Genomic DNA, 15,833 nt, shown 5'->3' on the forward strand with positions numbered 1-15,833 from the left:
TGGGGGGGGTCTCGTTGCACACGACACGCTCAGGCATCCGTCGGCGTGCCGTCAGCTGTCACACAGCAGCTCTGTCGGCTTCTTTTACACTCTTCATTGTTGTGAAGTTGGAAAGCGATCCAAATCCAGCAGCAGATGCTTAACGAAAGTCTCGTTCTCTGACTCTCATATCAATTGACAGGAATGTTCAGTATTTGAACAATCTCTGCTGAGCTGAAACTCTGCTATGTCAGATGTAATTTCAGGTATCTGTCATGAATGTGAGATTACAAGCTTTTCTTGGTTTATTTGAGCTTTTTCTGTTGGGTTGATTTTGGGCCCCTTGCTTCATCCTGCGCTCTGCTCGTTTATCTTGGCTGAAGCATCCGATAGTTGCAGCAGGAATGAGAATGCCTCGACTCGACCTGTCGAACCATGCTGTCCCTCCGGCTTGGGATTCAGCCTCTGAACCTGCCGCCGCTGTGTGAAAGGACGGTTTAATTCACGGAGTTCCAGAGAAGCACCATCAGGCGATGAAGCTGCAGATTCCTGCTTTCACTTGATCACATCCTTCTGCAGAAGTGGTAAAAATGTCTGTGACTTTACTATTTTCATAGCTGAATGCCAAAACTATGAAATTTAAGTAGAAATAAACAGGAATGATCCTTTAACCCCATTGGGTGTTCACCATGAGGCCATCGTTAGCCCTCGCTGACTCCCGTCTCTCAGACTCTTTCTATTTAAAACCTCCCTGCTTGGGGCTCTGCCTGGGTGCAGTGACCCTGGGTGTATGACAGGAAGGGAGGAGTCTGTGCTTCTGCTGGCAGAGGACACAGAGAGGAAAAGGAGAGAGAGATGGGGGGTGGGTGAAAGAAGAGAGGATCTCTGAGCGGAGCTTTTTAATCTCTGCAGGACCGTCAGATGGCTTTGACAGAGCACAGGCACCAATTAGGCTGCTAGATTAGGAGAGGGGAGGGGGGCTTCCAGACGGACCTTCTTATTCTGCTCCTTCCTGTCCAGGTTTTCAGTCTTCATCGGGACTCCTCACCCTCACTTAACCTCATCCCTCCCTCCCCTTCCTCCCCCCTCCAGCCTTGCATACGACCCCTTCTGTGATCATACCTGTCGAGACATTGAGAGGAGTGGATTAATATTCCAGTGGGAGTTAGCGGGGCAACGGGGAGGCGAGTTGGATGGTGACTGGGGGGTCCTGAGTGCCTGCAAGCATGGACACGGATGCAGCTTGCAAAGACTCCGGCTCCCATCTGCGGCGTATGACGGTAGAGTACCGAGAGCGGTCTGCGTGGTTTTGCTTCTTGTCCTGTTTGTAGGCCCGTAATCGCAGTTCTGCTGCCTCACATCTTTGCTGTGCACATGCACACGCGCATGCACAGACACACTGCTCCTCCTGAGGACTTGGAAACAATGACAGGAAGTACATTAGCAGGACCTCCGTTGTATCTCGCCATGCATCCTCGCTTCCTGAGCCGGGTGTGGGTGCTGGCCTGCAGGGAGACAGAGGACTCCTGCGGTGTTGAGGACTTCTGGGGAGGGGTTTGGTTTGACGTGCCTGGTCCGAGACAGACAGATCCTTAATCCTGCAGCCTTCTGCTGCAGGTTGCTCGTGCAGCTTAGTGGCAGACCTGCAGTCAGATTCATTTCGGAACACATTTCTGGAGCACTTTGGGACGAGCTGGTCTCAGAGCAGTGCACGAGGTGAAGAAAAACAGCCTGATTTTAAGTCCGTTAGTGGTGGAGCTGCAGAGTGGGACGGATGGTGGGAAGGTGGGAGTCACCAAACCTCAGGAATGCCCGCGGCGGCCTCGGTGGTCATTTTAATTGTGGCAGAAACAATAGAAAGGCAGGGAGCTGTTTATTCTAAAAGTGTGTGACTGTGATGCCCTTTACACTCATGCCAGACTTTTTTTTTCTTTTTTTTAATGAATTATTTTTAAATGTGTCTGAATTTAAACGCAGCAGGTTTGTGTACTGATGTCTGTGTTTGTCTCGCTTTGCAGGTCTGCCACCACCCAGACTGCCAAGACCTGAACGGCAAAAGCCCGCTTCACCTGTGCGAGTCATGTGACTCACGATGCCATTCAGAGAACACAAACAACATGCACTTTGACCGACACCCTCGATTTACCTTACACCCTCAAGGTAGATGATTTCTTCATTTGGTGTGTCCCCTCTGTCGGCGATGATGTCATCCTCATGACCTCATTAGAGGATTTATTTCTGCGAATATCATCCAGGTTTTATTGTGTCTGTACAAGGCGGGTGATGGAGACCATGTCTGAGATTGTGAAGTGGATCTTTAGTGTTTTGAGAATCTGGACATTTCTAACATTGAAGGTCGTCTGAGACCGTAGAGGTAATGAAACAGGACTGCAGTTAACTCGCATGTAATGATCAGAGAGAGATGCTGCTTGCAGAGCTCTGATTGGTTGGCTATTTACAGGAAGGATCAGAAGCTGTCCTCACCAGCCACAACCTGGCCTTGTCTTTCATTTACTCATTTTAAAGCAGCAGTTAGTAACAAAATCAAAGGTCAGTGACAGAAAAAAAGGTCATATTTTAGTTAAAACTTTGCTTTTATGCCTTTTAACTCAACTAACTTTGATGCTTTAATGTCTCCTAGAATGAACCATTTATATAATCTCTGAAAAGACAAAGACCTCTGCGTGTGAAGTGAGATTTGGTGATTGTACCGTAGTAAAAACGGTGGTACAAATACGGCAGAAGCCTTGTACGTAGACACACAGCAAGTAGCTTTAAATGACTTGTTGTTGGAGAATAAAAGCACAAGTTATTTAGTAATTAGATACCAATAAAGCACAGTGGTTATTGATATATATTTTTCTGCCAATGACCGTATATTTTATAACAAGGGATGCAAGCAGATTAGGGCTTGACGATATGCTTTTGTCCCGATTCGATTTAAATTGCAATTTTCACAATTCTTTCATATTGCTGATTTTTTTTCTTTTTTTAGACTAAAAACATTCTAAAAATCTACAAAACATTTTTGCTAGTTATTTTTCTTGATTTCAATGAGGAAAAAAAAACAAAACAGTCTCCACACCATCATTCTACTGCTATAATGCTCAATAAGACACGTAAGAAAAACAATAAAAAGGACAAAAATGTTTAGTTATTTGTATTTATTTGAAAAAAAAAAGTATATTTTTAACAAATAAAAAATCAATTTTAAAATGTGAAGCTGAAATTCCCGATATTCGATTTTTTTCGATTTGATTTTCCACCCCTAAAGCGGATGTATTTTAGACAGGTCTGTATGATCACATAATGCCCCCAGTGGCAGTAAGAATTGTTATTAATTATTAATGTTTGATGGTAAACTAAGTTGTGATCTGACAAAAGGAATAACTTCTGTGCTTTCTTAACCTTAAGCCTCCATCCTGGCTCGAAACGTGTCCACACGCTCCTGTCCCCCACGCACCAGCCCCCCCTCTGATCTGGAGGAAGAGGATGAGGGGAGCAATGACCGCGGGTCGGTAACCTTCTGCTATGTCAAGCTAATGTGGAAACACTCCTCTCGTTTGCAGCCATGAAAAATGTCTTCTGTTGTAAGGCCCAGGGATCGCACCAGAACGGCAGCTTAGTGTACGTGACATGATTTGTGGATTTGTCTTTCAGGGAGCGTAAAACAGTGGGGATGAAACTGGGGAAGAAGAAGCCACGGAGACGGCACACTGATGTAAGTAACCACGCCAACACATGGGCAAATAAATCCCCATCTAATTAAGCCACATTTTTATTCCTGCTGCTGTAAGGATTCGAGAGAGTTTCTGTTACAAGCAGGGAGTTGTGCAATACAGCAGCCAGGATGTGACTGGTAAGACTGTCCTCAGTCTGAGCCAAGCAGCGCGGGGAGAAGGAGCCCCCATGTGGATAGACTGAGCTACATACCGCCCTACTGCTTCCCCTCACACTCTCTCTGTCCTCTCCGTCTCTGCAGGACCCCAGCAAGGAGTACTTCACCCTGAAGTTTGACCTCAACGTGGACATCAACACAGAAATCGTACCTGCTATGAAAAAGAAGACACTGAGGTGAGGAGAGGAAGATCAGCCGCATAAACTACCATTCCCAGCCCTGTGAAACATGAAGGGAGCTTCTGTTTTCTTTTGTAATCAGAGAGGTTCTAGGTCCAGTGTTCGAGCGGATCGGCATCGAGTTGTCGAAGGTCGACCTGTTTCTGGATCAGTCCAACACCCCACTGTACCTCCACTTCGAGGCCTATCGTTTTGGAGGACACTACCTCAAAGTTAAAGGTAAAAACACCCTTTTCTACTGATGTTGTGTCCTCACTGGGACTTTCTGGCTCTCCCAAATGCCCTAACTGGGTCTCATGAGTCAGCAGAACATGGTGTAGACCCCAATATATGGAAAAGTTAGCTTTTGGGACGAGGAATAAGCTAACCAGGTTCACTCAGCGCTAAGAAGCAGCAATGCTAACATGCAGCATAACAAACTGACGAGGAGAAACTCAGCAAGAAGACTCGACCAATCACTGATGTCCAAATGAAACACAGCTCAAACCCCAAGCAGTGCGATGGAATAAAGTTTTTCTCCACTTTAAGCAAAACCAAGGTGTCAGATGAAAGATAGCAGCCAAAAACACACAGACGGATTACTTTAATGTAATTTAAGATCGTTACACCATTTTCTGCTGCCTATCCGGGGTCAGGTTGGGTCAGGGCAGCTGCCTAAGCTGGGAAGTCCGGTAAACCGTCTGGCTCGGCTCCTACTTCACCCCGACCAACTGATGCAGAGTCTGCATCCTGTAGATGCCGCACCGATCCGCCTGTAGATCTCCCGCTCCATCCTGAGGTACCTGAACTCCTCCACATGGAGCAGGACCTGATTGCAGACCCGAGCAGGACGCTCCCCCCTCTACACGGCGCTACGCCAGAGATGTAGAAGGAATTCTGAAATAAAAGGCATTTTTTTATGCTAAAAGTGTTTAGTAGGATGTTTGTAGAAAGATCACAAGCGGTAGCAGCAGGAGCTGCTGTGCAAAGAAAATCCCAAATAGAAGAAGTTGTTGCGTTTCTGGAACCTGATTAGTCATGAAAGATTTGGGAGGGATGCAGGTTTCCTGTCACAGCTGACTGTCTGACTCACAGCTTGAAGGAGTGGATAGACATGAGATGTCAGTGATGAGAAGTGAAAAACGTGTCACTGATGGCTACTTTTGGGAATTTTTTTTATCTTAGTGGCTTATAGTAGGAGTTTGCTTTGCCACCATTGTGATTTACTGCCACGAAGCGGGTTCTCATGCTTCACCTGACTCTTCTGGACCACAGTCTGGAGCTGTACATCGTCCAGAGGTCAAGGGTCAACAAGTCACAGCTGTTTGGTTTGAAAGTTGCTTGTTCTGTGTGCTCTCTCAGGGAATTCGAGTGTATTTTCTGAAACATTGAGGGAAAAACAATCAGATCAAGTTTTATCTTATATAAGAGACATAATCTGTAACTGCTGTGTTAAGTTGTAGTTCATAAAGCAGAAAAAATATTAATGATGCTTTCAGGTGATTTTAAGGAAAAGTACTATGCCCTTTTTCCCAAGTGGCCACAATTTCTTGAGGTGTAGATGATGGATGGATGTTTGAATGGATAGGTGGATGTTTGGTTGGATGCATGGATGGATGGATGGAAGTTTAGATGGATGGATGGTTGGATGGAAGTTTAGATGGATAGATGGATGGAAGTTTGGATGGATGGAAGTTTAGATGGATGGATGTATGGATGCATGGATGGATGGATGGATAGATGGATGGATGGATGGAAGTTTGGATGGATGGATGGATGGAAGTTTAGATGGATGGATGTATGGATGCATGGATGGATGGATGGAAGTTTGGATGGATGGAAGTTTAGATGGATGGATGTATGGATGGAAGTTTGGATGATGGATGGATGAATGGAAGTTTACATGGATGGATGGAAGTTTGGATGGATGGGAGGGATGGATGGAAGTTTAGATGGATAGATGGATGGAGGGATGGATGGAAGTTTAGATGGATGGATGAGATGTATGGAAGTTTAGATGGATGGATGGAAGTTTAGATGGATGGATGGATAGATGGAAGTTTGGATGGATGGATGGATGGATGGATGGATGAATGGAAGTTTAGATGGATGGATGGATGGATGGAAGTTTAGATTGATGGATGGATGTATGGAGACATTTATTGATCCAAAAACCGATCAGTTGTTACCAGGAAACAAGTCAGGCACAGAATGGTCTGTCCATCCTGTTGAGCATTCTTTAAGCTTTTTAGGGCAAATATTTGAGACAATTGAGCCTCTTTTCACCGGGGTTTGCTTATGTTATGATATAATGGTTATTGCTGCTAATGGTGTGTTCAATGACCAGTGAAATCTTGGAACATTCCATTGCTAACTGTCAACAGAGAAGATAGATGAATGTCCCAGTTGGTGGCATATTAATATTTCGTTTCTCAAGTAAACAATGTAGTTACAAATGACAAGGTGAGACTAGAGTTGCTATTTTTCCTCACAGTACAGTGAATGCCACATGATGAAACTGAATTGAGGTAAAGATGAAGACCATGACACAAATTTACTGACTTTTTTTCATCTAAATCAGACGTGATTGAGTTTTCATATGGATTCAGAAAGACAACACTTTTATCTTCCTGTGTCTGTTCTTCGGCACGTAGCTCGTCCAGGTGATGAGCTGAAGGTGGAGCAGAGTGTGAAGGACCTGCGCTCGCTCAGCCTGCCCAACATGACGCCCCCTGGAGGTCAGAGCCCCTACATCCTGACCCCCGGCAACGAGAAGGTGGCGCATGAATCCCTGGGACGCCGAGAAAGCATCGATCTGTTGGTGAGTGCCGTCATTTGATAGTTCTCCTCAGACTCATCTCGTAGCTAAACCACAAACTGCAACCAAACACAAACACACCCAGGTTTTTACAGTCCGCCACACCTTTGGCTTTTATTTCCAAAGACTTTGCTCATCTTCCTCACGCCTCGTCAATCCTGGGGCACCTCATCTCTCTCTCTCTCTCTCTCTCTCTCTCTCTCTCTCTCTCGCTCTCTCTCTCTCTCTCTCTCTCTCTCTCTCTCTCTCTCTCTCTCTCTCTCTCTCGCCGTTTTTATCTTCTTTTTCTGTTAGTTTTCTGTCCAGAATTTCCGTATTTCCATTTTAACACTGTCGCAAACGTGTTTTCAACTGGAAAATGGCAATGAGTTCACACATTCCCCGCCACTTCCAGAGGAAGCAGCTGTTTGGTAACTAATGAGAGATGCTAACGGGCTAATGGAGGCCTGCAGGAGGACTTGATCTACTTGGCTGCCAGACAGAAGACTTAGGTCATTAGGTTCAAGTCTTGACCTGTAAGGACACTCCAGCTAAAGCTGTCGCACATAAACCGATGAAGACTTTTCAAGCTTTAGCAGCAACACACACATTAAGTGGGCTTTGGCACCGAAGCTGCAGCCTGCATATTATCTGCTAATCTGTGGAATGCTGTCGCTTGGATTTCGGTGTTGGTTTAGTCTAGAAAATGTCACAAAATGGTGGGGGGGGCAAAAAAAAAACAACAACACATAAACACTAAGCGGTTTCAAAAAGCAAAGATGGTGTAACTGTTGGTATGCATGAAGTCGATATAAAGCAGCGTGTTTCAGGCTCTAATGTCACCACATTTATAATAATAACAGCAGATTTAAAGAGATCAGGGTTTTCTGTCCTGTTCCGAGCTGGACCACTGGGTTGAAATGGAGCTAAAGTCAAAACAGTCCTGGAGCGATGCTCAACTTACACCCCAACCCTCCTCCACAGGAACACGCTAAATGAAAAAACTGTCCCTGGATCCATATTTTATGTCCTGCAACTGTATGAGCTGCATTAGGTCACTGAACCACACAGACACTTTGGGTGGACCTTTAGCCATCTGTGTGTAAGCAGTGTGTAACTGCAGGGGAGTCTTCTATCTGTGGTACCAGAAATGACCATGATGCATTGGGTTTGGAGATAAATATTAAGAACTTCTGACTGTGTTTTAGGAAGCATAAACCGGTAGGTTGTCGGCTGGGCTTGACCAGAACATCTGGTGTTTATGAAGCATCTGTCATTATGTTTTAGCCAGTTTTCCCAGTGCAGGATCGTCATTTTTGCGCAGGAAGTGCTGCTGTTTAACCTGTTGTCTCAAATGTCGTCTTCCAACTCTGTTTGGTTTTTTTCCATATTTTAGCAGAGATTATGCAGTCACTAACTAAATCATCTAAAGTGGGAGTTATGATGCTGACTGGGAAGTAACGACACAGTCTGGACCACCAAAGGTTACAAATATAAAGTTTATGTAAAAGTCTTAAAAATGATAAATGCCTCACTTTTTGTCAAAGAGTAAAGTCACAATCAGCTTATAAAGACCACTTTAGCTGCAGTTTGTCATTCCAGATGTTTATCACGGGGACATATAATACACACTTCAGCTTCTGTCCTGCTGCCAGGTGTGTTTGACCGGGAAAATTCCACTTGTTAGCTGCCCTCTTTACTCGCTTCATTATTCATCCTTCTAGGCAAGCCAAGACCCTCCTACAGATGAGTTAAACTATGTAGTTACATACAGTCCTTGTTGCTCGGGGCGAGCAGGCGGAGGCTCGACTAGATTAATTTACCAACATCTGTGGAGGTTAATCAGAAGGGTTAGTCATGGGGCTGAGGCACCAACACTGGAGAGTGCTGAGGAAAGTGGAGACTGAGTCATCGAGCGTCACATCTTGTTGCCGTGTAAGTTCTAATGTTTTACTTCTTCCATCAAACATCTCACGGCATTTTCTTCCAGAGGAATTTTATTGTAGCGCCACGGCAGGCGATGCCTTTCCAGTGTTCTTCGCTGGATGTGAGGAAAGTTACGTGAGAGGTGTGGTTCTGTCCTGCAGGTGGCGGTAGCGGGCTGCTTCTCAGCCGTGTGGCACCACAGAGGGTAAAGATCTAAGTGTTGTACTTAGATCTAAATAAGAACCCAAAGTGATGCTTCTGCCCGAGCCGAGGTCACCTGAGTCGGTTTAAACGATGTCGGTGTGATGAAGGGTGTTTACCTGGAAAAGGCTCTGGACAGGTGATCCGAGTGTCTCTATGGCAACCACTCCTCAGTTGGAAGAAGTTTAGATGTTTGATTACCACCAGGTCAGACATCCAAACCAGCGGTCCTTTTTGGATTTGAAATGGGTAGATTCAGTTTATTGTTGCACAGCTGTAACATCGTGCACCGTGGCAGCGTCGTGATTGGCTGCCGAGCGCCACGATGAGCTGGATTGATCACGACAGAAGTCTTCAGCAAGGCCTTGTGACTGATCAGATACGCATTCCAATCCCACTGATTGTTTCCATAAAGCGCTGCTGACCCCCCCCTACCTGCACTCTGCAACAATCCTTTCCTTCACGCTCTCGCGGTATCTGCACTGTATCGTCACCGGTATCACGTCACCTTTGAGTCGGATCGATACCAGCTCCACAGCAGGTATCTGTCAGCTGCAGGCTAATCTGAGCCGCTGCGGTCCTTCTGCATGTCTGGAAGGACAAACCCCCCCATCTGATTCTATCTTTCCACAAACACAGAGCAGAAGCTGTGACTCATTTGTTCAGGTGAAGTCATGAACCTCTGGGGTCAGGGCTCGGGATGTTTTGTCCATCTGCATGCCAGACTTCAGGTTTTCAGCAGAAACTCTGCGTTGCTTCGCCTCAGCAGCTTTCAGAGTGGGACGCTTTTTCCTGAGCGTGTCACTTTTCACCGTCGTCATAAACGGAGGTCGTAAAGCGTCTGTGCGGTCATCGGCGAGCATCGACAGCACACCGAACTTCGATCTGTTGCTCGCGCCATAAAACACACGACCTCCGGTTGCCATAGCACCGCTCCGGTCCGACGTGTCATTCTGGTCGAATAAATAACCTCCGTGTCCATAAACCCGCTAATTACCGCCATCACAGCGATCAGGCTGAGGTTACAGGTTGTGTGTGTGTGTGTGTGTGTGTGTGTGTGCGTGCGTGCGTGCGTGCGTGCGTGCATGTGTTTTCTCACACTCTGTGAACCGCTGGGAAGATTCAGGTTTTTGTGGCATTTTTATCAAACTGATTTATTTTATTGGTTTCCTTTTACGTACTCTGATTGGTATATTTGTGTTTATATGAATTATATTTATTTTTTTAAGATTATTTGTTTATTTTTTATTTAATATGAATTCATTTCATGTGTAAATGTATTTTCTTTTATTCCAGTCTCTTTAAAATGTAGTTTTTTATGGTTTATTTGACAGGAACACTGTACATTAATAAGCATTAATGTACCAGAGTTTTACACCTTCAGTCCCTGGATGAAGAGAAAAAACAGGATTTTTTTCCTGTGCATACTTTGTTTTCATATATTTGTAAATAAATTCAGGTATCAAGCGGCTGAAGTCAAGAAAATAATCTAGTTTGGAAACATGAAACAAAATTAAAGTGTTATTTTCTTATTTTTTACTGCTGAAACTCGCATTGCATTTCCACTTTAGAAGACTTCTTAACAAACCTTTTCTCATGCTGATGACCCATTGAAGTCCTTTTTAAGCATAAATAGCAGCAAAAACAGTCTTTTGTTCAGGACTCTAAATAAATTATCCCTAAACTTACCAGCCAATCAGAATCATGCTTCTTCAAACATATTTTAAACACGAGATTTGTCTTTTAAAGGGCATATTTTTTTTATTTTCCTACTTTTTTCTGAGTTTTTGATCAGCAGATTGTTGAATAACGAGTTTCTTCTCTCCTGACTTGGCCTCAGGCTTGGGTGAGGTTGTTGCGTAATAGACCGTACAGGTAAACACTGCGGCGAGACGATAATAAGGGACTTCTGAGGTGAAACTGAAGTTGACAACAGAAGCCAAACGCCTTTAGCTGATGACGTCCACGAGGGAGTCGTGTGCTGTCCTCGTCTTCTCTCCCCGCTGAGGGAATTGAAACGACTCTGTATTCATGCAGCAGGAAGAGGCTCTGGGGCCTTACTGCAGGAGCTGATGTGTGCTGGAATCACGGATCGGTCATGTGTCTGGTTTCCCTTTAGCTGCCGCTTCCCTCTGACCTGTGTGATGCCTCACAATGAGGACTATTGTCTTACACACACACACACACACACACACACACACACACACACACACACACACACACACACACACACTCATTTCATCTGACAGTAGTTGAATCAGCAGCGGTCACACGGGCCTTTATTGATCCATTTGATCTCAGGAATTGAGCTAAACATGAGGCGGTCTTCAGAGCAGTGAGTAGAGTTTGTTAACAGAGCTAAGACCAACATTGTGCTAACTTGCATCCAGTTTGACCAGTTCATGGGACCTTTATGGCTCATTTATGGCAGTCTAATTACACCAATTCTATCATATATTCCCCATAAATTCTGGGAGGAGTTACTGGTTACGGCTGAGGAGGTGTGTGTGTGTGTGTGTGTGTGTGTGTGTGCGCGCGCGCGCGCGTGTGAGTGTGAGTGTGTGAGTGAGAGAGAATGAACTTCCCCTGATTCTTGAAGGTGGAGGTGAATACACACCTTTATGATTGTTGTTGGTGTGACCGTTGACCTGCAGCTGCCATTATGTGCAGGATCAGGCGGGCAGTCAGACACACCGGAGGAGAGACGACAATGCGTCCATTTCTGAACATGCAGTTTGATTATTATTAATTTAATTAAATCCGTGTTTTTGGTGGATTTTCTTGGAAAAATGGTTCGTTTTGGTCGCTTGACATCCTGGCACAGCTGGGACCTGCTCCATGTGGACCCGGAGCTTCCCGAGTCGCCGCCTCCTGACAGGAGGCCACCAACGAGTGACTGTCAGGTGAGAGGTTTGAGGATGCAAGCTGCAGTGATTCTATAAGAGCATTTTTCTTTGTATACCTACCAAATCGTTGCTCCTGCTGGAGAAAATGGAGATTTGGTGCTTTCTTTTTGTGTCCCAGACAGCAGCAAACTGATTATATTTCATTTCAGAGGGTTGATCAACAAAAACAGAACAGTTTCCTCAGCTGGAAATCCAAGCCTTTCCTTTTTTCTGATCGTTTTATGACTTTAGAGACGAGAGAACAACGAGCAAAATGACTTTTTTTTTAGTAATAAAATGTTTGTTTGTGGGTTTGGAAGCAACTGCTGAGCCAGCACGGCACGTCTGCTGTGCTGGAGATCAAGCATCAGGAGCTGCCAACCTCTGGCTGAGCTTCTGTTTGAGCCCACCAAACAGAAGCTTCCCTGCATCGACCACCGAGGTGGTGGTGGGGGGGGGGGGGGTAGCCTTAGCGTTTCCATTTCCTGGTTAATGCAACACGTACATGCGTGTTTGCACGGGTCGACGTATGATCTGAGCTTTCAGGAAGGTCGGTGCTGCCCTGTTTTCCCGTCGTTAATCATCCCACCTGATCAAGGGGAGCTGTTATCAGTTGACTGCCATTAACGCAGCAGTGGGGTGGGGGTGTCTGGGGTAGAATGTGGCTACTCTTTCTGTCACCACTTATTTTAATACAATCCGTTCTTTTTTAAAGATTTTCCTTTTTCCAGGCCAAGGCTATCACCACAAACCCGAGTGGATAAGATAAGGCTTATCCGCTGTTGTTTTGATATCATTAACCTGACTTGCCCCCCCACCTCCCAGAGCCACTGCTCATGTCACAGCTCCCAAACCCGAGGATCTTTCTGCCCTCGGCTCTGACTGACAGGTTTACACAACAGGCACAAGGGAAACCTTGTAAACATAATGACTTAGGCAGACGCTGATGGAGCAGCTTAATGTTTGCTGTGAGGCGACATTTACTCAGGCTGAAGGGTTATTTGACAAAATACCAACACAAAAACGTAGATATTTACTGGAACACCTTTGATTTTATTATCTGTACATTTAAAGTTGATTGTCTGGTTTCAGCTTCAGGCTTTTTCTGCAGATCCAGAGGAAAAGTGTGTTTTCTGGTTCTTATCTATTGAACATAAGCCGCCCATTAAATGTACTGGGACAAGTATACAAAGGGGATTTCCTGTTTGGTTGGTATTTGGAAAATTCTTTCCTTGTTTTTGCCATCTAACATTTCATTGTTCAAAAGGTCTCCAAAGCAAAACAAGGACTGAACATAACAAAGAAAGCTGTTGCTTCCAAGTGAGAGTAAGAACTGACATGTCTTCCTTGTGATCTTGGTTTTATTTAACTAATTACCTCCGAGGAAAGCTGGTGGTGAAAAAAACTGGTGTGATTTACAAGCAGCGAGTGGTTTGTTTGCCTGTTGAGTCTGACCTGCAGAGCATTTGTCATCCTCACAAGCTCCAGGATTCCTGTTTGAACTGGGGAGCTCCCCAGCAAGCTGTCACCCTGACTCCACCTCCAAATATTCAGATCAGCCTCCTCCTGTGCCTCCTCTTTCCTGCCCGACACAATGAGGCAAGATCCTCCTGGTTGCTATGACTTCAGCTCAGAGTCTGTATGAAATGTAAGCAAGCTGGGCGTCTCAGCGAGTCGGGATCATCGCTGACTGCTTTGGCACACCGGGACGCGAGACAGATACATCTCGGCTTAAGACACGACTAGCAGAACCTGGACCCCCCTCATCAGGAAGAGAGAGCGAACAGAGATTTCAAGACTGAGTGAAGTTTAAGTGCTGGAGCAGAAAAGAAGAATGAAGGTTTCCCAGCTCTAAGTGGCGAGGACAGTGCAGATGTGTAACAAGGAGGCGAGAAGTTGAGGGAAAGCGGCAGCTGGCTCTGGAATGGGCTGCGAACCAGGATTCCCACTGAAGGATTAGGATGGTTTTTGTGACTTTTGACATGCCTCTGGCTTCAATGGTGAGCGATTCCTTTCTACTTGGTTAGAAGGAATTCTTTCTTTCCTTATTTAAGAATTTAAGAAACATTTTTTATTTTGGTTATTGTTTAAACCGGTTAAGTGGGTTCTGGTAAGTTTCCTGGCATTCTCTGTAAGTCTGTAGACCTGATTTCAGCTTGCCCAGCAGTGTTTGATCAGTAGTGCGCGCTCTGGACTTTCCCCGTTTGACCATGTGGACTCAGCACCTCCAAACAACACGCCTCTTTCCAGGAAAGCCTCTGCTGTCTCTAGTTTTTCAGAAAATTTACTTTAGTTTGCTCCAACTTGTATAGATAATGTCATTACAAAGCGGCTGTGTGGCTTCAATCTGGTTTGGCGGCTTGGTGATGACTGCAGCCGTGCAACGGTGTCCTTAGCATTAGTTACAGGTCAGATGATGGATGAAATGAGTCTGTGAAAAACTTTCCACCTGCAGTGATTAGTTGACTAATAAACAAATGGATTAACAGAATTTTCCACAAAAAAAAGATAACAGCATTTTCTGGTTTTGATGGTTTTCATTGTGAGTCTGAGAATCTGATTTTTTTTCAGATGCTGCGGGCAAGACCTTTATCAGGGGTCAATGTGCAAAGAAAACGAATGTGTTCCCCTCTATAACATACACCCAAAGATGTCTCAGCCTGATCTGTACCCTTCTTCTTTACAAAAACTTGGAAATATCTCCCTTTTTTCCTTTTTATCTTCCTATGAAAACAGTGACTAGTAATAAACTGTAATTTTTTCACATTTTTATACCGTAGCTACTTACGAATCAACTAGCAGCCTTGCTAGCTTCCTTTTTAACTGAAACTGGATCCCGTAGCACTAGCTTAGTTAGCGCTGAGAAACATAGATACTAAGCTACTGTTTTAGCGTCTATATGGTTTATTTTAACCTCCAATGTGAAAATCTTGATAAACTAAATTGATGTGTAATCCCTAAATACACTCACTGAAAACTAAACATGTCAGTTTCCCATTAGCTTAAATGGGAACATTAGCACATTAGCTTAAAATAAATCCAGTGCTGTTAAACTAGCAGTGACACTTAGCTTCATCCTAACATCAAGTTCATAGCCTTTTTATAATGTTAGTAAAACTAAACATGACAGTTTCCCCACATTAGCTTAAAAAGAAGCCAGTGTCGTTAAATTAGCACTACCACTTAGCTTCTTTCTAAAATCAAGTTAATGGCCTTTTATCATGTTAAACTAAACATTACAATTTTTCATCATTAGCTTAAAATAAATCCAGTGCTGTTAAATTAGCACTGCCTGCTTATTTTTATGCTAACATCAAGTTAATAGCCTTTTATAATTTTAGTAAAACTAAACATTAGTTTCCACACATTAGCTTAAAATAAATCCAGTGCTGTTAAATTAGCACTGCTACTTAGCTTCATTCTAACATCAAGTTAATGGTCTTTTATTTTGTCAGTAAAACTAAACATTACAATTTCCCATAATTAGCTTAAAAAGAATCTAATGCTGTTAAAATAGCACTGCCTGCTTAGTTTAATGCTAACATCAAGTTAATAGCCTTTTATAATGTTAAAGAAAACTAAACATGACAGTTTCCCAACATTAGCTTGAAAACAATCCAATGCTGTTAAAATATCACTGGCACTTAGCTTTAAGCTAACATCAGGTTTATATTTTTTTCATAATGTTAGTGATTGTAGTCCCACAGGAAAATAATTTCCAGCCTATTTTATTAGATTTAAATTATTCATTTACATTTATTAATAAAAATTGACTACAACTGGTAGTGATTTTGGTGATCCATGTGTGTCTGGAAAGACTTTTTTTATCCAACACCAGGGATGTTCAGTCAGACCTCAGAGGTGACCAGTACCACCCTGGCCACCCCCCTCGTCCTTTGTTGAGAACACTGCTGAAGGCAAACACACAACTTGTGTTTTGTTTGATGTGTGTGTGTGTGTGTGTGTGTGTGTGTGTGTGTGATGTCCAA

At 44.1% G+C, this 15,833-nt stretch overlaps 1 protein-coding gene across 4 annotated transcripts in view; it reads left to right on the forward strand.

The window, feature by feature from the left end:
* Positions 1-15,833, forward strand: part of plekhg5b (pleckstrin homology domain containing, family G (with RhoGef domain) member 5b) — a gene marked incomplete at its 3' end in the record, with an annotated part of 83,395 nt that overhangs the window by 56,132 nt on the left and 11,430 nt on the right. For all 4 annotated transcript variants that reach the window (XM_079239923.1, XM_079239921.1, XM_079239922.1 and 1 more), the window contains 6 exons: positions 1,998-2,139; positions 3,394-3,493; positions 3,640-3,700; positions 3,962-4,053; positions 4,139-4,275; positions 6,690-6,856. In XM_079239923.1, coding sequence (XP_079096049.1) covers positions 1,998-2,139; positions 3,394-3,493; positions 3,640-3,700; positions 3,962-4,053; positions 4,139-4,275; positions 6,690-6,856 — 699 coding nt within the window. The remainder of the gene's footprint in view (positions 1-1,997; positions 2,140-3,393; positions 3,494-3,639; positions 3,701-3,961; positions 4,054-4,138; positions 4,276-6,689; positions 6,857-15,833) is intronic.

Source organism: Telmatherina bonti (genome assembly GCF_933228915.1).
Source record: "Telmatherina bonti genome assembly, chromosome: 4".
NCBI lineage: Eukaryota > Metazoa > Chordata > Actinopteri > Atheriniformes > Telmatherinidae > Telmatherina > Telmatherina bonti.